We start from the raw sequence: 26,015 nt of genomic DNA, 5'->3' as shown, positions 1-26,015 counted from the left end.
TCCATCCAAAACATGTAAAACAGTTATTAGTTCATAACTGTTTAAACATGAGGAGACATTTCTCTCCATTAATAAGAGTTTTTATAAACTAAACAGTCAATCAATGGGAGATAATAGTCAGCTGATGCATGATTGAAATGATCAGTGAAATTATCATACAGTTCTAAACCCACCTAAAAATGCAGATTCTGCAAGAATAATAAAGCTAATGATAAAATATGTACACCACAGATACAATGATGCTTTTATTCGGTGTAAAATATTTGCTTTAATTTCCAGCACAGTATTTTTACTGATAGCCTTTTGGACCAGCCAAAGTAGGTGCCCAAAACCTGCTTTTGAACCAGCCAGCGTTTTCAGACCCAAAAGAAGCACCTGAAAAGTTGGATTTCAACTGGAACCAAAAGTAGTGGTTCTTCTTTACAAACTGTGATGAGATCAGTGGGGAAAGGCCAAGTTCACACGAATGCCGGAACAATTAAGAAAGTAAAGAAGAAATAAAACAACAGTAATGAAAGATTTGGAGCATAACATGGTGTTACATATCCATCTTTTAGCTGCTGGGCGTAGTGATGGGTCATCAACCAGCAAACCAGTTAACAGAGGCGCAGAATTCAGCCACAACTGAAGAAAAAGCCGACCGAGTACTATCTCTGAGTCTTCCACAAATAAGGACGGTTTGTTGACTACAGGCAGGACAATGTGATCAACGTGATCTGCCACTTTGTTTAAGCAAATACTTCTGTGGAGGAAAGTCCTCGCACTTTGGTTCTGGTTAAACTGGTGTGAACACAGAGAAGGTTCTGAGACTCTAGAACTAGGCTGGAGCCAGAACCACAACCACAACAGTGTCTGTTTGAAAGAGTGGTAGTTTTCTAAATAATGTTTGAATACTTCTCCAAACACTGATGACAAAATTACAATAATTAAAAAATAACTTGAAAAAAATCACGTCTTATTGTTTCTCTTCTAAGCTAAGCTAGGCTAGTTAGCTTTAGCACTGCTATTTTGTGTGATTTAAACTTTTAGATGTCTATTGCTGTTTAATCAGTTCTCCATATTTGTGAGAATTTATTTCACATATTCAACCATAATACCCTTACCTAAATTTAAGAGCACTGAAATATATTTACAAAGTTGAAATACAAAGGTATTGATCAACAGAAAATCTGCTGGTTAAGCTGTTTAACGCTAGCTTACGACTCAGCTGGAACCTGCTACATTGCAAAGTTTTTTCATGCTATTCCTTTTCTATTATGATGTATATATAGGCTTTACTGTATATGTTGGATAACTGTATTCTTGTGTCAAACACTCTACATCATCATCCTGCAAAGACTGTAAAATGTCTATGGACGTCACATCTATAAAATCCCACAGTTATGAGGTGTGCCCAAAGTTTATATAACTGCATCAGTATGACACATAAAATAGCAGCTTTGTTAGTTGAACAGCTAATTCTTTGGTTGTAATTTTTAGTAAGGGCCTGGTCAAAGTTGGAAACACACAGGTACAGTGTGGTGTGGAGATGCTGCTCAGCCAGCCTGCTGCTCCCACTGTGTGTTTCCATGAGTCAGAGTGGGCGTCATCCGGGCTTGAAGACGCCAAGGTCCATAAGCTCTCTCCATCTGTCACCAACGTCCTCTCCTGGTGGGCAGCCTGTCTTTCTTTTATTTCTTTGTCCATGTGCATCTCACCAAAGCAAGGATAAGGCAATACTTGTACTAAACCAAATATTTATTTTTTATATTTAAAAGCACTTACAAGCAACCTGCATGGAAATATACCTACTAATATGTTTCTGAGCACATTTAAACTCATTGCAAGTAAATAAAGATATGTTCTTACTGAAAGGGGGCGGGGGGCAAAATCAAACCTTTATAGACTGAAATAGTTAAATGGTACATTTAGTTTCTAATTATTCTCATATCTTGTACTTCATCTTTCCAGTTTTGCTGATGACACAGATATGCTGAGGGGAAAAGAAGTGAAAGAAAAAACAAGTTAGTTTGAGCTAAATATAGGTTAAATGAATAGTTTTGCTGCAGTGTGTTTCAGTCTTGCCTAAAAGCATTGCAATTTTTTCATTCCACATACAGTCATGAAAAGGTAAAACATGCAATAATTTGAAAGCAGGGAATGTAATTTACAAAGATATGACACATTCATTAATCTGGCTTTGGGTGCCTCTGAGGCTCAACTCATATTTCTTTAGTGGGATGAGGACAGATAAGAGGGGAAGCTTGAACTCCGTCTGATAATGAGATCCTAACCTTCACATTCCACAGGTCACAGTCCTTCAGACTTTCACAATGAAACACTCCCCCCCACACATACCCACCCCTCACCCACAAACAACCACAAGAGCCACACACAATCTCACAAAGCCTACAGTGCGAGGACCGTGTACTGTACACAGCACACAAAGTTCTGGGAGTAACGTGTAGTGTTTCATATGACTCAGAGGTGAAGAAGAGGCCACATCTCAGCAACTATGAAAATGTTCTCAAAGGTTTGTACTTTGGAATTCTGGACTACCTTTAACTAAACTGTCAGGTACATGACTTAAACGACTCATGACTTAAAACTTACCGACGAGTGAGTGGGTTAAAAAAGCAAGTGAAACAGAAGAAAACAACCAGCAGGAAAGGCAGGCATGATTTCAGGCGTGGAATATGTTTAATATTTTGTACAGCAGAAAATTATTCTAGCATTCATTGTTTTTATTATTATGTTCAATTAAATTATTTGACATATCAAACATTAAAACAAAAAAAAAAGAAAGCAGGCGACAGTATGCAGTGGAAACAAGTTGTTCATGAGACCGAAATGAAAAATAAATGTTAAGATGACCCACTTTCTGGAAAATACATTAAATGAATCTAAGGCTGTGTCCGAATGTGCACCCTACTCCCTACATAGTGCCCTATATAGGGGTCAAGCCATTTTTTCGGAGTGTCCGAATGTCCAGAGAAAAAAAAAGTAGGGCACTCAAAATTATCCACAATGCATCTTGAAAAGTAGTGAGCATCGATGCTCACTAGACAGGTCAATATAGACCACAATGCATTGCGGGCAGAAGCTCAACATGGCACAAGGAAGCGAAAAATTACCTATAAGCAAACAAACAAAGAATAAAATATAACATAAGGAATAAAAAAAATATTTACACACAACTTTGGATTGGATTTGTAATGACATCTTGATGCGGGTTGTGGTTGCCGTGGTGACGGCGGTAGTCACATGGTTTGCGGCGAGAAAAAAGTGAGTGTTTGTGCAGCAGTGATAAAAGTCCTACAGCAGCATCACCCAAAGTAAACATTGCTGATAAAATAGATTATTGGCTGTTTGTTTTACAGGTTTTTCATCACTTTTTTATATTAGACAATAACGTTAGTTGTCATAATCAGTTCAATATTTCACAAAATCTAGACCTAAAAATATGTTTAATTTGTACCCCCCTTTTCCTGCTCAGTGTTCCTGCCTGGTCCCCCATCAGAACTTTTCTAGACCCGCCCCTGCATAGCTGGAGTATAAACCCTGTTTACCACCAGGGAGCTACTGTGTTAGAGAAGATCCTGCTAACACCCCTTATAGGTAAATATGTGACGGTGTGAACCATGAACCGCTTGTTCCCTTCTCAGGTAAATCATAAACAAACGCAACATAAGAGAAATGCCAGTCAGCTGATCACCGACAGCCATCATGATTCACGGAACAACATGAGAGGAGAGGGAGGAAGCAGCTGCTGCACAAACAGAGACGACCAGAAAGCTACTAGAGCAGAAACGTGTTTGTTGTGTTTATTCTCAAATCCATCAATAGAAGAGCCAGCTGTCCCATCTTTTCCATCTCACCTCTCCACGTCCCGCCGTCATAACAGAGAAATGGCGGCTATATTGGGCTTGTCATGTCACGCGTTTGTTAATTGTTTTAAAAATATTACATAAATTAGTTACTGGCGTTAACGCCTTATTTTTGACAGCCCTAATAAAAAGTAAAGTAAATTTTGCAAATGATATTTTCACTATGGAGGGCAAATTTTATGACCCACGTTGGCAGTTGGTGAGATGATGCTGTATGAATGCTGCATTATGATCAAGAACATGGTAGAGATGATGTGGAACAACATTTAGAGAAACAAACAAATACATCACATGGTGCATTTACTTGCATTTGGACATGTGAGATTAAAATTAAGTTAAGGACAATTTAAACTAAATTCTTGTAAGAATATATTTGTCTATATCTGGGGTCGCACCTAGGGAATGGTTGGTCAAAAAACAGGTTATCCTCTTTTTCAGTATTATTATTGTAGTCAGATGGTTACACAAAAAAAAAAAAAAAAAAAAAAGTTTTACTGTGCACATAAGCCCCTCCCCCAATTTAACCCCTTCTGATAGCTTATTATGGCTCGACTCTGAATGGATTTTTTCTCATGAATAAAACCATTAACATTTTATGTAATGTACTTTTAATTTTTGCGTCAAAATGCAGACTTTAACATATGTGGTTGAAATGTGCGCCAAAAAACGTAATTATAAATGTGAAAATAAATGGGCGAAGCATTTCTGTCCTTTTATATGATCGTATTTTCAGAACAAGTAGACAGGTTGGCTGGAATTTACTGCATGACTTGGTCAGGACTGGTTACTGCAACCCAAACAAGCTAATGCAAAGTTTTTATTTGATCCAGATCTTCCACAGGTGCTCAAAAATTAATGTCCACACCCATACTTAAAATTCACTATTGTTCAATTGTAAAAAGTGTTGAGAAACTAGCTCTTATATGTATAGCTCTATTTAAAGTAAAGTTTTAAACAAATATCTTACAAACAGGATCAAACAGAAACCATAGCACAGACTCAAAGGGCCTGGGCTGCTTTGCTTACATGTAAAACCTCCTCAGGCAGGGAGGATACCTGTAGGGTAAGTTTAGGTTTCAGGGAAAGGAGAACATCTCTTTGATTTACTGTGTTGACTCTCAGTTCCTGTCTCTTTAATCTCATTCTTTAAAGCTCTTCAAAAGGTCATATTCTGTCCGCATAGCAGTGATAGTGAACTTAGAACGTACCTCCAGGTCACGGAAATATTCATTGTAGTCCAGGGCATAGCCAACAACAAATCGGTTGGGAATTTCAAATCCAACATCTATCAAAGGAAACACAGATGTGAAAATCCACAGACCTGAGAAAGAAGGTTTTGCAACCTTCATTGTTATACTAAATAATACATTAACTTTTATTTCACTGCAGCCAGTTTAACCCATTATATTTCATCATATTATCTTTCAGTGCCATAAGATCTACAAACATATTCCAAGAACATTGGTACAGAGGCAATTTAAAGCTGGCAGTAGAGCCAGACCATGGCATATGCAAACTAAGCAGCTGCTTGGGGTCCCCACTCCACCAGGGGTCCCCCTTCAAGTGTGCTTGAAATGTCAAGATATGTTGATTTAAATAAATAACTAGACTCAGAGAGAGAAGTATTCTCCCAAACTACAGGGTCACTCACCTGAGAAAAACCCCATAAGGCTCAACACCCCACCCAGTACCTCCCATACACCCCACCCAGTACCTCCCATATTTTGAACATTGTGGATCATCAGATCCAGAATATCAACATGATCCGGGTCAAACAGTGACAGATTATAACAGCTACCATGATGTCATTGTGTAATTTTTTCTATGATTCTGGGCATTATTATGTGATTAGCTAGAAGCTGTAACAGCACAATTAGAGAGAAGATGGTGATCCAGATCACCCTAAAAATATAATCAAGTTCCCTATTCCATTTCTAACATTTCCTGAAAGTTTGTTAAAATCCTTCCATAACTTTTTCATTTATGTTGCTAAGAGACAGACAGACTAATGCCGCTGAAAACAATAAAAAAACAGAGCAAAAGCAGAAGAATGAAAGCAGAATAAGCTTTGGCCCAGCGTGCGTTCATAACTGAGCTGTCAATGTGCGACAGTTAGTATTAACTGACATCCAGCACTTTGTTTCATCACTTTACCATTACGTATATTATGCTTTTTTTTCTAATTGTTCCCCCTAAAATAATTGAGAAAAAACACACAGACGTGGACAAAATTGTTGGTGCCCTTCGGTTAATGAAAGAAAAACTCACAATGGTCACAGAAATAAGTTGAATCTGACAAAAGTAATAATAAATAAATATTCTATGAAATTTAACTAATGAAAGTCAGACATTGCTTTTCAACCATGCTTTAACAGAATTATTTAAAAAAAAACAACTCATGAAACAGGCCTGGACAAAAATGATGGTACCCTTAACTTAATATTTTGTCGCACAACCTTTTGAGGCATCACTGAAATCCAACGATTCCTGTAACTGTCAGTGAGACTTCTGCACCTCTCAGCAGGTATTTTGATCCACTCCTCATAAGCAAACTGCTCCAGTTGTCTCAGGTTTGAAGGGAGCCTTTGTGTTTTGGGTCATTGTCCTGTTGCAAGACCCATGACCTGCGACTGAGACCAAGCTTTCTGACACTGGCCAGCACATTTCTCTCTAGAATCCCTTGATAGTCTTGAGATTTCATTGTACCTCCACAGATTCAAGACACCCTGTACCAGATGCAGCAAAACAGCCCAAAACATAACAGAGCCTCCTCCATGTTCCACAGTAGGGACGGTGTTCTGGCCACGTCCAGGGAGGTTGGCTACAGTCCCGTGGATCTTAAATTTCTGAATAATATGTGCAACTGTAGTCACAGGAACATCAGTTTTTCTTTCACTAACCAAAGGGTACTAACACTTTAGTCCACGTCTGTAAATACAATTACCAAATTAATTAATTTTGTTATTTGCATATGCTAATCAATAAATGATTTAAAGCTTTGTCTACTTCCAAATAATAAATAAATGAAAAAGGTTCAAAGGAAAGAGAAAAATTTGGCCCCTGTAAACGTCACCTTTATCGTTTTTTGCTGCATCAGCAGGGTTTTAAATCGACCACCTCTGGCGGTTCTGGGTGGGACTGAAATGTTGGCGTTTCTCGTGTAAAAAAATCCTGGATTGAGGCTGTGATCCAGAAAACCCCTAAAATATAATCACTTGTCTTTTGTCCTATTTTGGAGATTTCCTGAAAATTAAATGAAAGTCCGTCCATTACTTTTTGAATTGTGTTGCTAAACGACAGATGTACGTCGCCGAAAACATAAGAAAAACCCCCCACAAATATATCACAGAATATTTTGAATAAGAATAGTAATACACACAAAAACAAAATTTTAGACTATTTTAATCATAGAAGTGCTCCAAACATGAAAGTTTAATAGAGGGTAAGTAAATAATAATTAATCAGCCCTCGTGCTTCTGTCATTTGGTGCATGCACAGTTTGTTTGCAGCAGAGCGCTCTACAATCTGCGGTTCACTAGTAAGAAGTCATAGACAGTTTGGTTACAGTTTTAATCGATTTTGAAATAGAAGATTACATTTTTGTACACTTAAGTATCTCAGGTCCACATATTTTTTAAAAAGCAATTAAACTGGTTAATTCGTTTCCGGCCCTGCGGTAGACTGGCGACCTGTCCAGGGTGCACTTTTTTGATGTCCAGTATACCACATGCACACATCAAACTGCATGTTAAAAAGTAGAAGTTAATTTTCTGAAGTTGATGCCCCATTAATATTAAAAACCGTAGCCAAAGTGACACCAGTTTTAATTATTATGCAAATGACTGGGTGTGCTAATTTACAGATGTGTGAAATGATCAAGCACTAGTAAAAGTTAAGCATCAATGGTTCTGACGTGGTCTGGGGGGGGGACCCTCAAATCAAATTCTTTTTTAATGGTGAAACGGTGACTACAACGTGTGATACTGGCAACACGGACATGCCCATTCCTGTTGGGTGCAACACACACCTTCACAGGGAGGAAGGACCATCTCATTTCTACTCTCCTCACAACAGCTGTTCAGAGATTAAAAGTGAAACTAAAAACAGGAGCTACTTACAGTCTGTCAGACTTTCAGCCATGTTAGGCACCCTCTTCACCAGCAGCCTGAAACACAAAAATCATTGAGTTTATTTCAGTGCAGTACTTCCTATTTAACTAAGATTTTTACAGCCCCAAATGGAACAAATCACTGACTGAGTTACTGAGCTGAGCTGAAGTTTCTGCACTGTCAGAAATCAGAAAGGAAAAAAAAAACTTTCAACATGAACTGTGTGTGTGTGTGTGTGTGTGTGTGAAGATGTTTATCTTGTCACTGTGGTCTTTGTAAATGCTTAGGAGCCTCCCACAAGATAGTTACTATGAACATGCAATCTTCTGCTCGTCACACATTCAGCATTCCTGTTAGATGGAAAGATGTCGACGTCTGAAAAACCTCACCCTGCAACCTTGACCATCTTCGGTTTAAAGGTCTCTACATGCTTCAGAAGGGCCTTCATGGTCTTTCCTGTGTCGACTATGGCCTGAGGGAAGGGAAGAGCAAAGGGAAAAGGGAGTGATGACAAGGGAGGAGGGTGGGAAATTTGAGAGCAGAGATAAAATGATAAAGAGACAAGTTTTTTTTATATTTCCTGTTACATGGAGAGCTTCTACATCACTGCTTTATACTGCATTTGGTGTTTCATGTCTTAGGTTAGAAATACCCTTTTTCTTTTACAAACATGGATCAATAAAGCTTTTTTTGTAATATGAAATCATATATTTGTTCACACACTGAGATTTCATGGCACTAAAGTATGCTAACAATTCATTAAGATTCAGATCTAATTACATTTTTGCATTTACAGATACACTCTTACTAGAAATGGCCTTTTTTCTATTGCAGTAGAGTTTGTGACTTGAATCCAGAAACCTTTAAAACTAAAAAATGCTCTCTAAGAGGGAAAAAAGTTCTTTCTGCACTTTTGAGGACTTGAACAAAACAGACAAAGCATTTCAAGTAACTAGTCAAAGGAGCATATAAAATAAAGACAAAGGGATAAAAGGTTGTAATTTAATGTGTATAAACACACACTCACCTCAACAATGAGCACACTCTTGATAATATAAAAAGAAAAGAGGAAAAAAACACAAGTAAGACACCATATTTAAATTTTCATACATCTCAAGCAGTGAAAATAAAGTCTGAACTGTTTCCTTGGATTTATTAGAGATGGTTTCCATAGCAACGGTGTTGGCAGCATCCTGAGCATCCTAACAAAAACACAGACACTCATTCTGTTCCCCACACCAATAAACATGTGTTTGTACAGTGAGCAGGAGTCACCCGAGCATTTGGGTGCTGCACGCTTTCCCTGCTGCTGGGTTTCAAATGGTTTGTTGTTCCTCTGGCTGTGGGGACTCTTTGTAGGACCAGTGGAGAGTATCTATAGTTTAGGGAAAGTGATCTGAGAGAATGCAGGCAATCCGCCAATGTTCCTGTTCCACACCTGAATACTGTTATGTAATACTGAGACAATGAGTTGATTGGGAAAAGTAAAGAAAACACATGAACTCAAACAAAACCAACCTGTTTTGCTGCATGCTACAAAACATGCTGTATAGTCCTGGTCAGTGAAAGTGCATTGGGATTTATTTGTGTATAACTTGCTGTTGTTAAGGGTTTGTTGTTCTCAAGATCCAAGATCCTTAATCCTTATTAATTCTGGGAAAAGACAGTTGAGAATCAGTGGGGAGCCATGCTAAAACTACAGATTACTAAGATTATGTTTCAGCACAATTTCTAAAGGGTTGATGATTCCTTTGTCTTTGTCTTTCAGTGATGATTTAAAATAATCTTTTGCAAGTTATAATAGCAGTGCTTTAAGCTAATGCTAATGTTTGTTAACATGCAATGACAATGCTAAGCGCTAGAAGGCTACAATATCCTGTTTTGCTAACTGTTGCTAATTACTTTACAGCACCGTTTTACTTAACCATAATGCGAATGTTGTCAGTTTAGTATTTATTTGGTATTTATTCAATCTGTTAAAGAGATAGTTTAAGGTATTACAAGTTATCCAAGGGGAAAATGGCAGTTTTTGTAAATCATTCTTATGTTATGGTGCAATTCAAAGTCCACATGTTCTGCAAGAAATCTGGAGAGCAAAGCTAATAAACTACACAGTTTTACTTATGTTATAGTCAAAGTAATAAATTTACATTTTCAAGTGACTCCAGTGCAAATAGCAGCTCTGGAAACACTTGGGTTGAAAATATACTTGCTTTAGATTTTGCGTATGCACGTTTATTATGGCTGTCTCGTGTATTTTGTGTGTTTGAAGCATTGTTTGTGTCCGTCCTCAGAAATGAATGCTACAGGCTGTAATTGCTGGTGGCGCTGGCGGGATCAATTTGACTGGAAGGTCTGAGGATTGACAACAGTAAGTAAATCACGGAAAACTACCAAGACGAGACATTATGTGTTTGGTCGTACATACCATCTATGATATGTAATCTCAAAACTAACGAAACACTAACCTCCTCTCTTGTGCCCATGTTTATCATTTTGCTTACACCCTACAAATTCGGTAACTCTCCCATCTAAGTTCTCTAATGTGCCCCCTAGTGGAATCCTATGGTAACAAGTAAAATACACAAGCAAGCGTGTGAACAATTACGCTCACAACAGCTGGTTACCAAAAAACGGAAATATACTCTTACGTGGCTGCTGTGTGTGCTGTTTTCAGTAGGTTTCGGTAGGTGAATCATTTGCTTGTGCTTTGTTTATTCAAATTGCAGCAGGTGCATTTTGTCAATGCCTCTGCACTTGAAAACACCTGAAGAAGAAACAAGAAAAAAAGTCTGTGGATTATAACCAAAGACAAAATACAACCAGCTGCTCCTTGTTATACAAAATACTATGACATTACTGTCCTACCGAGTGGACACAACATATTTGGAGTTTGTTGAATTTGTGATTATTTGTGTAAAAACTGATTAAATTTCAAGTTTTGAATGTATGTCTGATTAAGAGAACTAAATACACATATTAGCTATAGCATTAAAACCACTGGCAGGTAAAGTGAGTGACACTGTTCATCTTGTTTAAAAATAAAGATGGTATTTGCCCCACATAAACTGCTCAGGAAGGGCTGGTAGATCAAGTTGGAGGCGTTCATCTGGATTCAAACTACCCAGATTTGATGGCATCTATGGGAAGTAAGTCCAACCCAAAAAGACCTCCCCACAAAAAAACAGAAACAAAACAAAAAAAACCTAAACTAAGAGTAAAATGTTTTTATTGGACTGAGGTATTTCATGTAAGGAGACCCTCAGTGTGACATTTACACACTGGTGGTTTGTGTTCTCCAGATCACCCACAGTTGTCTGTGCACTTTCACAATCAAACTCACATTATTCACATACACCTACCCACACCCCTCAAAGAAGAAGAAGAAGAAGTAAATCTCCTTTCATGTACAGTAAGGCTGAGGGTTACAACTCAACTTAAGTGTTAGGCTTGTAAATGAAAGCGGGTCAGATTCTGTAGGGGCCTGGAATGCGGCACAATGCTAGCATTCAGCTTTTGGAAACCCAAGAATCTGCACAGTCCACCAAACAGGTCGACACATGCGTTACCATCACTGGGCTGCCATGAAGGCGGCATCACAGCACTGATTAACAGCCTGTAAACAGCCGTTTAACAACATGACACCCGTGAGGTTTGCACAAGGATGGTTTAAAGACAATCTGGTGTAATTTTATGTGCTTTGGTTAGAGTGTAGCTGTCTTAATGTAAGCACACAGGTCCATAACTGGGTTTTGTTTGGGATTAAATATGCATCTACAGATGGCTAAACAGCTCCCTCTTCAGGTGAAGGTCCTTTGTTCTAAATGATAAATATTACTAAACCTGACAATGAAGTGAATTAAACACACACCTTTCCACGTAGAAAAGACAGATCACTGCTTCCTACGATGTGCAGGTCCTCTGTTGATTGGTCATTCTGGAGAGTAGAAAATATGAATGTTAATTATTCATATTTGGGTTGGAAGCAGCAAGGTGTTTTCAGAAGTAGTCCAAACTTCATAAAGGAGTTTCCAAAGCTCTTCTTTAGATGCTGACTGCTTTAAGTTCTGTTCACAGTCAGGATTATCACACACTGAGTTAATAACGTTGAGAGCCAGGCTCTGGGGAGGATTCATCACCCCATCAGACCTGTCACTGTTTTTAGGTCCAGTTCTTCTATGATTTGGCATTCCTCATCCTTTACTCACGGTTTTCTTTCCTTAAGAAGAACAACTGCTTAACAGCCACCCTTCCATGGAGACCATTTCTGATGAGGTTTCACCTGATTATCAGCATTTTTTTTCCTATTTCTTAAGGGCACTACTTTTGATATGCTGGCCCTCTACTGTAATTAAGTGTAAGTGGGCCTGTAGGCCTGACATATTTTCAGTTTTCTCAGTACACACTGCATACCATGCTGGAATATGCCATGTTTTCAGTTAATAACCTTTTTGGGAATCATCTTGTTTGTTCAAAAATGCTATTTTATATCTGTCAAACTGTGCTATTTTCTTATATGCAGTTAAAGAAATGGGAAAAAGCAGCCAAAGTGTTCAATGTCTGGAGATCTCCTGCTTAAGGCCGCTTCAAAAGATGACAAGTCTGACTCCTTGGAAGCAAAATGTAAAGAAATTAGGGTTAGTTCAAGACTTTTGTCGACCTCATTAGTAGATTAAGAAACAATGTTGTATGTTTTCTCCTAAAACGGTCCAGTGTTTTGTAATAAATGGGCTAGCAGCAGAATGATGAATGCACAAAGGGAGACTAAAAACATGCACTTTTCTGTCCCTAAAGGAAGCACAATGTAAAGCTCTGAAAGACTCTTTGAAGTTAGAATCGACGTGCTGCAGATGCATCAGTAGGATAAGAACAGCGATGAACAAATCCTAGCCAGAGGGCATGTCACGTGACTCAGTCATGACCAGTGAGATTGACTCATGGCGTCATCCCTCTGTCCTGCAGTGTGCTACTTTATGCCATGTTCACTGACATCATAATGCAATAATGAAGCTTTCAACTGGTATGTTTTTCTACCTTTTTATGCCTTTTTTTTAGATTCACGTTTCATCTAACTGCAACCTTTTGTTTGCATTTTCAAAAAGTCATTCAAATTACAATCCTTGAGAAGGTTTTTTAACTTCTCTGATGGCTGGCTCAGAAATAAAAACAAGCTGCGAGTCCTCCCCTGTGCAGGAAAGGGAGTGAAGAAATGTGACCACATGTGGAGACATATAAATCAGATTCTTTTATATGTGCTCTGTGCCAAAATACACCTCAATTTAACAAGTGTCGGTGCTGCCAGTTGCAGATCAGTGTCATTGTAAAGACTGCTATATCTTGCTCTGAGTTTATATATTCCAGGTGTTGTGAGCTGTTTTTATTGGCAACAGAAACCACACCAGTTCTTCTATTTTCATGCCATGAGTTGTTCTGAATTGTCCTTGAGCTTTCCTGTATGAGCGCTTCCTTCCTCACTTTACAGGAACAGCAGTGACATCTGGTGGTGAAAGACTGCAGGAGCCCTGAAGTGGAGGATGGGATGTGAAAGTGGGGCATCTCTGTCTCAGATTATTAAGTGACCTTAGATTTTTCTGTGCATAAAATGTGCTGAGACATAAAAATGAATCCTCATCGGTTGACTACTGCAGCCACGATTAAATCTTCACTCTGTTTTCAGGAGATAAAATCTGTTGAGTTTGAATTGTGATATCTGTGTGAGCTTTAAGTAGCTTCCTGTGTGACCCATTCACACCCCTACCACTGTAAACATGTACACTTAAAATGTTGGATTTCTCTATGTGTGTGAATATACTCAACCAAATATAAACAGGAGTTTGTCATGTTTAAGAAGCTGAAACTAATTTTTCAGGAAAACAGAAGCTTATAAGAACATATTTTTCAGACATTTAGAAAAAATTTAACCCCTGTCGTGTGGCTAAAACTAAATAAAATAACATTTATATATGGGCTGGATTAGATAAGGTATAGATTTATTTATTAATCAGATTTTCTTTATATTTAAATCCTTTTATAGATGAAAAGCTGCTCTATTTAGATGGTCAAAGCTGGACTAGATTGTCTAAAATAATCTACTTAGGTTGGGTTTCACAAATCACAAACTGGGTTTTAACCATTTAACTCATATCTGTCTGTAAAAGGGCAAAAAAATAACAGACATAACCTCCTACTGTAAAGAAATAATAAAACAGAAAAATGTTTAATTTCAACACGTTTGATATTTTAGATCCAACGTTCACAAAACAAGACGGAAAATTGACTGAATTATTTTATTGCTGAAGGTGATAAATGGCATCTATTTGCATGAGTCTTTGTTAGCTCGGGGTTATCCTCCATCAAATAGGGAAAAACAACAGACAAGGATGGAAGTTTCACATATATCCTGTTTAGCTGGAGTTTGCCCAGACATCATAACAGATCTATTATTTCTGACATTCTCCCTAAACACCAGGAACATGAGCCTCATTATTGGGGAGCAGTTCTTCATTTACTTTGAGTATGTCTATTTTAAGCTGTTTGTTTCTGAAAATATGGCCAAGGCTTTGTACCATTTATTACCATGTGATATTTTAAAAATAATATATAATATTTAATGTGGTTTTCTGCTTCTGGGTATCTGTTAGGGGACAGAAGACAAGTCTCAGACAGGATTCAACAGGATTTTGAGCAACGTTTTTAACCATAAATTGAAGCAAAATGTCTCAGAAACTGTATATAACAAATACGTCACGTCAGGCTCTTTTGGGTTAAAACTGGGGGAAAACTGTGTTCAGTAGAGCTAGTTCTTATTTTTCTAGGTCTAGGTGGTCTTGATGTTAAAAAAAAAGTTGTGAAATGTTAATTAGGTTAACATTTAAGATTTAAGATGGCTCAAGGCACTTTAAAGATACACATCAATTTAATCCAGTAAATTGTGGGATCCAGTCCATTCTAATGTGGATTAATGGCTTTATTTATATTCCTCTATGGTGGTCTCATAGGATAAAGTTCTGGTTCTGGACAGCTCAGAAATCCAGTTCTGTGTTTTCCGTTTAGACTGCCTACCAAGTAGCTCTTCAAACGGATGAACTCCACTCGTGTCTCCAGGTACTGGTTGGAGTTGCGGCCCAGAATCTTGATGAACTCCACCAGGTCTGCACAGAACTTGTAGCCTCCCTTCAGGACGCACAGCACCATTATGTTGTTGTCCCCAAAATCCTCCACGATGTAGCGGGCCAAACGCTCTATCCTGCAGGAGAAATCATACCATTACCAGGAAGTGACACAAACATCTGGGGTGTGTAAAAAGTGATTCCATCTAAATCCTGCAAAGACAATTAAGAAGCAACTTTCCATCTTTTTAAACAACTACGGTCAAAAGCAGGTCTATGAGATGCATCTTCCTCTCTCCTTAGATGACCGGACTGAGAGCTACAGAGACGTCTTCTGTTCAGTCTGCTCACTTTCTGTTTAATTTACATACAAATTTGAACCTAAATTGGGGATTTTTATTACATATAAAACAACTATGATAGGATATTATTGTTCTATAGGTTAAAAAGTGTTTGCAAAAAACAAAAGACTAACTAAACAAATATATGTTTGCCTATGCATGAATTATCACCCAGCTTCTAGGAATTTTCTTTCAAAGAAATTTCAGACTTTACAATATCAATAAATTCTCATAAAAATGGTCATGGGAGTGTCATTTATTGGTATATGGCAGAACTTTCCTTTCAAACAACTGAGGGAGGCTGCAGGCCACCTGAGGGGTCAAGCTGCTCTGTTTGCTCAGTTGAGTTGTGTAATCAGCTTGTTTCACTGTAGTCATCGTTTTTTTTTTTCAGTTTTTTTTACCATGGTGAAATAAAAAAAAAACACCGAAATATTAAATGGGGACATTAAGAATCTGCAGCATTTAAAAAACAAACAAACAAAACAACAAAAAGCCTTTTACAGGACAGAAAGTCAATAAAAAGTCTTTATTTTATCAATGAAAGAAGACAAAGAGAAAAACAAACGTTACTGAGACGTGTTAATACATCAGTGGACATTTCTTATGTTACACCTGTATTTCTGTCAGATTATGCACCGATTCTCCCAGAAAATCTCAACAATCTGGAATAACTCACAGTAAGCTGGAAAAAAAAATTTATATTACTGACACCCTTAAGGTCTTACCTGTTCATGATGATCCCATGTGGAATATAAACATTTTCTATGTCTTGGTGGTAGTGTTCAGGGTAGGTGAACAGCTCCAGGTTGTAACCCGGCCACTCATCTTTAATCTAGGAAGCACAGATTGCAGTTAGATATGGAGCCCCTGCAGCATTGGGCAGATGGCAGCCTAGGAAGCACCGGAAATGCTGGTGAACTAAGAAATATGATCGTTTGTTTTGCACAGGCCTTCTAAAAGCTGGTAATGGAGCAGACAGCTGAAGTTGTGAGCTAAATGTGGAACGGCTGTAAAGTTACTAAGAAATGTTTGTGCTTAAAATGACTGTTGAGCTAAAACATATTGAAAAGCTGCTTCTGACTGTTGAAAAAGAATAACTAAGAGGCTCATCAATTATCTGTTTTTTTATGACAGAAATAGAGACATTTCTTTTTTAAACCTACCACAATTCCTCTTTTCACCCCTGCGTTGTCCATCTGCTGTGCTACTGACAGGATAAAAACAATCTTCTCTTGAGTAAACCTTTAGTTTAGACAGTAACCTTGGGTAGAGACACAGAAATATACACACAAGCAATAAATGGGCTTCTACTTCAATACGTTTAACTTGCATATTTATCTGGATGTTTTTCCTAAGACATCCCAAATTATACATTGAAAGCTTAGTTCTGCTCACATAAATTCCAGTAATCTGCTGAGCAACACTTCTAAGCTGTTCTTAACAAATATTCACTTACTGTTTTGTTGCCCTCTTTCTTTCAGCCACTTGTAAAGCAGAGTGAGAGACCAGATAGAGATAACCAGAGGAGTCCTGGCCAGCCATACGGACTGCACAATCACGCTTGAGTCATTTAGGTAAAAAGAAAGCGTTGTTTTGGTCATGGAGACTTACATGGATAATCAGCCTCATGTGATGCTATGCTGGCATGTGGCTGAGTCACAGACCACTGCAGGGAAGTGGAGCAGAAATTAACACAAATATCTGGTTCATTCAGTCAGAGGAAATGATTCTGGAGGTTGCTCATTAATGCCTTTAATGATACTTTATAAAAAATAAAGGCCAACAGAGAGAGTAGAGGTTGGTTATCACATGTTTGCCCTGAGAAGTTCAGTGTTATTTTGAGTAAAATGCAAACATTTTTCCTCACATACTAGTTTTAAGATGTGGGGTTTCTGTTTTCTTAACATTTGCATCTGGTGAAAGATCAGGACAGAAAACATGAGAGTGAAAAACCACAAAAGAAGAATAAAAAGTTACATTAACTGAATCATTTCTAGGGAAGTGTGGAAGGAGTATTTGATATGACATTAAATTAGAAACTGAGAGGTGAGACACTATAATCCTGCAACCTGTGGAAACTATTTAAACCTCAGATTTGTATTTTGTAGTTGTTGTTTTAAATTAAATTGAACACACTGCAACACAGAAAATTAAATATTAAAAAGGGTTTTAAGGTCAGAAATATATATATTTTTGCTTTAAAACTCTGTGTTTCTTGCTTATTTTGCTAGCACATTGACATTTTTTATGTATATTCCGGAAGTCGTCGTTGCCCTGCAGCGTCCCAAGACGTCACTGCATCACATGTCACCATGTATATAAACACAATGCCCATTTTCCACACACACATATGGCTGATTCAGAAATAAACAGAAAAGAACGTTATGGAGGAGGTGAGGAAAAGAGAGGAAGTGACAGAGATAAGGCAGGAGTCGACTCTGGACTGACTTCTACTGGCTGTAGAGCTCAGGGACGAGACAGGATGGAAGACAGAGGCTGAATCAGCCTTCATTAGGGACACCAAAGCATCAAAACCTGCCAAAGTTCAGCAGTTCTGCTTTAAGGTCAGAAACTCATGTAGTATTACTTTAGGTACTCAGTACTTACAGGATATTCATCAAAACAGCTGGATAATATTGTGAGCGTATGTTGCATGATTGCACCAGTATGATCAAAATCAGTCCACAAACATCTGCCTCACTGTAAAGCCATGAAAGCTCAGGCTTGATCAGCTGTTTCCAGCATTCTGCCATGATGTTACACAAACTTATCAGGTTGAAACAGATACAGACTAAAGAAAAAAGAGATTCCTTTTACATCACAAGACAAATACAAGCAACCTTCCGTCTATTTAAACAACCGCGGTCCTACGCAGGCCTATGAGATGCATCTTCCTCTCTCCTCTTCCTACTGCTGAGGCAGCTTCTGGTTTAGATGACCGGACTGAGAGAAACAGACGTCTTCTGTTGATGGTGTAATGTTGGAGGTTTCACAATTACTCTTTCAGTTTTTCAGTTTTATTTTGAACCTAAATAGGTTTTTTTACATATAAAAAACTATGAAAATGTGATATTATTGTTCTATAATAAAATAAAATAAAAAATATTAAAAACATATCTAATGTGATATACATGGAGTGTTTGCAAAAAAAAAAAAAAAAAAGAAGAAAAAAAGCAGGCCGAACGCTCTGTCCTGCAGGAGAAATCATACCATTACCAGGAAGTGACACAAACATCTGGGGTGTGTAAAAAGAGATTCCATCTAAATCCTGCAAAGACAATTAAGAAGCAACTTTCCATCTTTTTATACAACTACGGTCAAAAGCAGGTCTATGAGATGCATCTTCCTCATCTCCTTAGATGACCGGACTGAGAGCTACAGAGACGTCTTCTGCTCACTTTCTGTTTAATTTAGATACGAATTTGAACCTAAATTGGGGATTTTTATTACATATAAAACAACTATGATAGGATATTATTGTTCTATAGGTTAAAAAGTGTTTGCAAAAAACAAAAGACTAAACAAGTTTTTTTTTTCCCCCTCTTGAATGGGCATTGTCTCATGAGGGATAAGGAGTGTAATTTTCCTTTACATATTTACACTTTTCCAGGAGAAAGAAGTACTGGAAAACCACCTCTCTGTGCTGTGATTGGTTGGCTCCACTGACCTGATCAGGTACCGCCCACGACTCTGATCTCCTCAAATGAATTCTGAGATTTCCCCAAAAAGCGTCTAGTAAGACAAAGAAACACGTATACGTTTGCCTATGCATGATTCATCACCCGGTTTCTAGGAATTTTTTTTCAAAGAAATTTCAGACTTTACAATATCAATAAATTCTCATAAAAATGGTCATCGGAGTGTCATTTACTTTTACACATGAGAACATTTCCTTTCAAAAACAACTGAGGGCGGCTGCAGGCCACCTGGGGGGTCAAGCCGCTCTGATTGCTCAGTTGTGTAATCAGACTCCGTCCGTCAGGCTTGTTTCACTGCAGTCATCAAAGTTTCATTTGGTTTTTGCCTTGTGGACATAAAAACACTGAAATACAATTTAAAATATATTTTTAGAAATGTCAGTCTGTAAATATGAAACTTTATTTGCACCGAAATCCCAGAAAATCGCAGCATCTCAAAAAAATCTGAACTCATAAATTTTTAAGGATTTTGTACTATTGGGACATAGGGGTAACTTTACAGCCATTACAGCTTCTAACTCATCAGACAATGCCCAGAATCACTGGCAAAAACAGAAAAATTACAAGATTAAATCATGGTAGATGTTATAATCCAACATTGTTTGACAAGGATCGTGTTGATATTCTGGATCTGGTGATCCAGAAGGTTTAAAATATAGGGATTACTGGGTGGGCTGTTGGACCTTTTGGGTTTTTTTTTTAGATGAGGGACCCTATACGGCTTTGCGGAGGTCTGCGCTCTTTGAGTGCTTCTTGTTTTTACTATGAAAGAAGAAGAAAAAACAACCTCTTACTCCCCTACTGAGACTTGATGCGTCAATGGACACACACACGGCCAAAACATCCAGAACACCCAGAAAACGGCAGCAATCTCAAATAAGACAACACAAAGTAAGATTTTAAAAAAATCTGAACTCCAAAAACATGCACACTACTGACACCTTCAACTTAACTTTTGGTTCACAATCAGCCACATCCCCCAACAACAAACTCCGTACAACATCTGCTCCAGCTGCTGTTATCGCATCTCTCCACAGGTTTCCTATGAGATTCAGATCTGGCCAGTTTAAAACTCACCAGCACTTTGTCTGAAAGCAGTTCTGGGTTTGTTTGGAAGTGTGCTCTGGGTCATTTTCCTGTTTAAGATCTATGATCTCTGGCCTAGCTGTGTGACATTGGACCCATACGTCTCTGGGTCTCCAACCACTTCTCATTCAGATGATGACAGATCATGTGAGCCACCTTGTGTGGATGTTGATTTAAACTCTCTCTTCACCCATCTGAGTAATCCCTCCTTATAACCTTTCATCCAGGGCTGGGCAACATGACCTCATATCAATATCATCATTAATTGAACATGTTACATTAATTATAATTAATTAGCAGTTATTTTAGTATCATTTCATTTTAGCCCTCAAAGCTAACTGAAAGGTTTTCTTACAAATACTTTCAGAACAGAAAAGCAGATATTTATTTTATAAAAAGTGAAAGGAAGCACACGTTTAACTATTAGTTTTATTTTAGTTTAGATTAAATTATATTTTTTAACATGTAATAAGCAAACAATCACATCAACAGACAAATAATAAAAAACCTGGAAATATAAAAGGAGCCATAGATGAAAATATTCTATTTACATATCTGAAAGGGAGTGGGAGGAAGGAGGAATTTCTTTAGATATATTTAAGAAATATTTAAGAGATAATTTAAGTAACTGACATTAACAAGATTATTCCATTTATATCGATATATTGATTAATTTTCGATTAATTGTCCAGCCCTACTTTCATCAGTTTTTGTCTTCCATCCATCTTCAGGGAGAAACATTTATGTGTTGGCTATGAATTTCTTTACAAGGTTATACAGAATTTACACAAGAGCATTAAAGCTGTAAAATGATCTAGATGTCTGACTTGATTTGGCATCCTTTCATGAATAGAGCGTGCAATTTGCCCTTACATATTTACACTTTTCCAAGAAAAAGAAGTGGAGGAAAGTCACCTCTATGTGCTCCGACTATTCCATCGACCTGATCAGGTACCGCCTACACCTCTGAATAGCAAATGAATTCTGAGATCCCCTAAAAAAGAGTTTTATGAGACAAATGCTATGTTCACACTGCAGCTCAGTTAAGATCTTTTGCCCATGTGTGACAGTCTGAGCGGCACAAATCAGATTTTTTTAAATCTGACCCAGACTATTTTCATATGTGGCCCTAAATCCGATCCGCAGTCTGAACGGTTGTGCAGCATTTCATCCGACATTGACATCACAGAAGTGAGAACAACTTCACAATTCTGCGCTGGTGGAAGTGGAACACGTGCAATATTAAATCATTGAGCAATTAGACAGAATTTTGTTGGTTCCGACTGTGCAAGTATTTCCAGACATGTGAAGCGTCCATATTTATTTCTGTTAACACTACGCAGTGCATGACTTCAGGGCCACACACCGTTCACACTTAGGTGTGATGAAGGTTGCATTGAAATGACAATGTGAATGATCATGTAAAAAAAGAAAAATTGGATTTTGGTAAAAAAAAAAAAATCTGACTTTAGCTGTAAGACCTGCAGTATATGTTTCCCTATGCATGATTCATCACCCAGTTTCTAGGTATTTTCTTTCAAAGAAAAACTTTACAATATCAATAAATTCTCATAAAAATGGTCATGGGAGCGTCATTTACTTTTACACATGAGAACATTTCCTTTCAAAAACAACTGAGGGTGGCTGCAGGCCACCTGGGGGGTCGAGCCGCTCTGATTGCTCAGTTGTGTAATCAGACTCCGTCCGTCAGGCTTGTTTCACTGCAGTCATCAAAGTTTCATTTGGTTTTTGCCTTGGGGAAATAAAAACACTGAAATACAATTTAAAATATATTTTTAGAAATGTTAATATGTAAATATGAAACTTTATTATATAGGGACATTATAAACCTGCAGCATGTCAGGAATTGTTTCAGCAGTTTTTTACAGGAGAGAAAGTCATTAAAATGTCTTTATTACTGCCTCCACCAAGGCAGAGGTTATGTCTGTCTGTCTGTCTGTTAGCAACATAACTCAGAAAGTAACGGACAGATTTTGATAAAACTTTCAGGAAATCTCCAAAGTGGAATAAGGAACAACTGATTAGATTTTGGGGGGGTCTGGATTACCACCTGGATCCAGGAATACACCAGAACCGCAAACATTCCAATACCACCGTAAAACAGCCAGAGGGGTCATTTGACACCCTGCAGACGCAGCATAAAAATGATAAAGGTGGCGTTTACAGAGACTAGTCTCCCCGCCTTGAACCGTTTTTATCATTCTGAAGTAGAAAATACTTTATTAGATAAATAAATAATTAACTGATGTGGGATTACTTTGTGCTTGTACTTCAAATAGAAAAGGTCAAATACTTACTAGCTTATGATATTAATTTATCAGTTACAACAAAATTAAATACATTTTTAACAGTATTTATTTTTTTATCAATCATTAGAGAGGGAACAATAAGAAGAAAAGTAAGGAAACAGAACGGGATGTCAGCTGATATCGATTTATTGAATCGCACACCGGGCCACTCGATGCAGCTCCAGTAGAGGACACCTGCATAACCATGTCAAAAACATCATAAAACACCACAACAGGCCATCTTCTAGTTGAAACTCCATTAGAATCAAGGACGTCTACTCTTAACTTGGTCCTACTGTAGCAAGAAGAGCGGATCAATTCTCCTTCATCTGAGTCTTCCTCATTCATTTTGGAGCATAGCTAAAGCTTTTTCTACATTCATTCTTCTGCCTCTGCTCATTTTCTTTTATTTTAATATGGTTCTGGCAGCGTTAAGGATGGATTGTGATTAATTTTCCATCTGGATGCTAAATTTCTTTTAAGGATTTTGTACTATTGGGACAAAGGGGTAATTTTACAGCCATTACAGCTTCTAACTCGTCAGACAATGGCAAGAGTCACTGACAAAAAAAAAAAAAATACAAGATGCTAGATGTTATATTCCAACATTGTTTGACCCCGATCCTTTTGATATTCTGGTTTTGATCCACAAAGTTAAAAATATAGGGGGTAGCCTAATAGGTAGGCTGTTGGGCCTTTTGGGGTTTTCTTTCAGGTGAGTGACCCTATATGGCTTGCAGGAGGTCCCTGAGTGCTTCTTGTTTTTACTATGAAAGAAAAAGGAAAAACAACCTCTTACTCCCCTACTGGGACTTGTTAATAAATCAGTGGACTTTGATACACACATGATCAAAACATCCAGAAACATCCAGAAAATCACAGCAATCTGAAATAACACAACACAAAGTACAAAAAAACACCTGAACTCCAAAAACATGCACAACATTACTGACACCCTCAACTTAACATCTGGTTCACAATCAGCCACATCCCCTAACAATAAACTCCGTAACTCTGGAGTTTTGGAGCACCACTCTGGTCTGAAACCAGTTCTGGGTTTGTTTGAAAGTGTGCTCTGGGTCATTTTCCTGATTAAGATCTATGATCTCTGAACTAGCTGTGTGACACTCGACCCATGGTAAAAATGGTAAATGGTCTGTATCTATGTAGCGCTTTACTGTACCTGGAATGATACCCAAAGCGCTTTACATCATACATCACATTCACCCATTCACACACACACACACTGATGGCGGAAGCTGCCATGCAAGGCGCTCGACCACGACCCATCAGGAGCAGTTAGAGGTTCGATGTCTTGCCAAGGACACCTCAACATGAGCTTGACTTGGCCGAGGATCGAACCAGCAACCCTCAGGCTACAAAACAACCGCTCTACCTTGCTGAGCCATGACGCCATATGTAGGAAGCATGTTCTTTCAGCAGTGGGTGTCTCTAGGTCTCCAACTATACAACCACTTCTCATCAGAAGACGACTGATCATGTGAGGCAGCTTGTATGGATGTTGAGTTAAACTCTCTATTCATCCATCTGAGTAATCTTACTCTTTCATCAGTTTTTGTCTTCCATCCACCTTCAGGGAGAAAAATTTATGGTGTGGGGAGTGAACTTTTTACGAGGCTACGCACAGTTTACACAAGAGCATTAAAGCTGTGATTACGCTTGTCAAGTTGGTCATTGCACAAACTGTGACATCAAGACGATGCCATAAAGTTTTATACTGGTACTTAATGTCAGCATAGTAATGTGCTAAATGCAGTTTCCTTACAAAACCAGTAGGCATAGATATTAAAAAATTACAGAGACACTACAGGAATAACTCTGGAGGAAGTCACATGAAGTAAATGAATACATTAGTTTTTGTGAGGTTAAAACCCTTCTTGAGTTTTGATGGGTGGTACAGATGCCTGCAGGGGCAGGCTACTATCATGTCAGTTATGGCGTGGAAAGATGAAAAAGACAACTATCAGCAACCAAGCTGAACATCTCTGGACTTAGACCTGCAGCCCTAAAGCTTTTCTTTGCTTTTTCACTCCATTGCATCTCAAATCTTCAGAAAATTGTCCTACCCCGCTCCTGGTGTAGTACCTGAAGTTGCAATTATTTCTAACAATTTGGAAAAAGCATCAATAATTTATTTTCCTTTTCAGTTCTTTTGATGTACCTGGATTGAACTTTGCAGAGATCACACCATTTGTTGCAACCACACTTCTACTTGCTCTCTTCACTTGCTAACAAGCATTTCTTTGTGATCAAAAACTTTTTTTCTTGTCAGCTTACTTCAATATAGAAATTTACTGACTGGAGACACACTGAACCTAAGGAGAAATTTAGAAAAAATAATCAAAAACGCAGGAGCGGCTCAGTACACAAGCAAATACTTACAAACTAAAGGTGACACAGATGTTTGATATCCAGTAGCCAAAGGTAAACATGTCCCTGTAGTAGACCCAGATTATGAAAGTAAGGAAATGTTACCTCATAAACTAAATAATAAAAGTTTATAAGTGTTACACTGTCAGGCAGGTGTCCAAATTTCACTGTTCCAAATTATTCTGAATGAAACGTTTGGGTTTTAGTTGATCTGTGGAGGATTTAGCTCGTGCTGTTTCTCCTGCCCGTTCAGGTCACTGATGACACAGTTTAATTACACGTTTAATTTAAGGGAACCTGATGAAGGAGGTTGTTCCGCGTGATTAAGCGAGTCTCAGCTGCCATGAGGTCTGAGGGGAAAGAAGGATCTTTCTGCAGATGAAAAGTGAAACAGTTCAGTGGCTTGAGAAAGGATTGAAAACACTGAATGTTTAGTTAACCTTCCTCTTGTGTTAGTTTTCTTTTACCAGTTGTTTCAGTTATCTATCATCCAGTTTCTTTTCTTTTTTATCTCTTGGTTATTTGTTAGGCTTCCTTATTCATAAAAATATTGATTTGAAAGTTTTGGGTGTGGGTCAGTATGCCCCTTAGTTTCAACAAAAAAAGATGGTAAAATTAACCTCAAGAGAATCATATAAATAATAAAAGGTTGTTGTATTACCAGATTACTGAGGGGCATTAGAACACATTTAGTTCTTTAATTTATTTTTCTTTTTAATATTATTAACTATAGTAACAGTTATACTGTTGGTCAGTTTTGACTCGTACACATTTGCTTCAAGAAAAAGGCCAAAAAGTGTTTTTTTTGTTTGTTTTTTTAGCACTTTTGTTTCCTTCAGTTTCTCAAAACAAGAGATCGTGACCTCCAACAGATTTTACCATCTTTGGGTTTGAATCTCTCAGGTGTTGCAACTTCACTAATAGTAACCACCTCATCAGACTCATCAGACGTGTCTTCTGGATGATAATACACATTATCTTCCTCCTCAAAAAGCCACTCATCTGTATGGCTTTGTTGCCCATTTTCAACAAAAACTTAGTTCACTGAAAATGTTCTTCTCATTTTTTGCTTACTGCAAACTGGAGACGTGCACTCTGCACGT

The 26,015-nt window shown here is 37.9% G+C and overlaps 1 protein-coding gene across 3 annotated transcripts; it reads right to left on the bottom strand.

The window, feature by feature from the left end:
• Nucleotides 1–879: 879 nt before the first annotated feature.
• On the bottom strand, nt 880–18,435 carry prtfdc1a (phosphoribosyl transferase domain containing 1a). Of its 3 annotated transcripts, XM_041968996.1 has the most exons (10): nt 16,885–18,435; nt 16,592–16,689; nt 16,154–16,260; nt 15,038–15,221; nt 11,847–11,912; nt 9,003–9,020; nt 8,365–8,447; nt 7,985–8,031; nt 5,075–5,151; nt 880–1,972 (listed from the first exon to the last, which is right to left on the bottom strand). In XM_041968996.1, the coding sequence occupies exons 2-10, from the start codon at nt 16,622–16,624 to the stop codon at nt 1,925–1,927; spliced, it is 663 nt and encodes a 220-aa protein (XP_041824930.1). In that variant the 5' UTR covers nt 16,625–16,689; nt 16,885–18,435; the 3' UTR covers nt 880–1,924. The 3 variants fall into 3 exon arrangements, with proteins under 3 accessions (XP_041824930.1, XP_041824928.1, XP_041824929.1); XM_041968994.1 differs by lacking the exon at nt 880–1,972 and having other exon boundaries at nt 3,189–5,151; XM_041968995.1 differs by lacking the exon at nt 880–1,972 and having other exon boundaries at nt 3,189–5,151; nt 17,040–17,074.
• Between the last annotated feature and the right edge of the window lie 7,580 nt (nt 18,436–26,015).

Source organism: Melanotaenia boesemani, chromosome 18 (genome assembly GCF_017639745.1).
Source record: "Melanotaenia boesemani isolate fMelBoe1 chromosome 18, fMelBoe1.pri, whole genome shotgun sequence".
NCBI lineage: Eukaryota > Metazoa > Chordata > Actinopteri > Atheriniformes > Melanotaeniidae > Melanotaenia > Melanotaenia boesemani.
The sequence above is the reverse complement of the archived record's forward strand: the minus strand, read 5'-3'. Positions and strand labels throughout refer to the sequence as shown.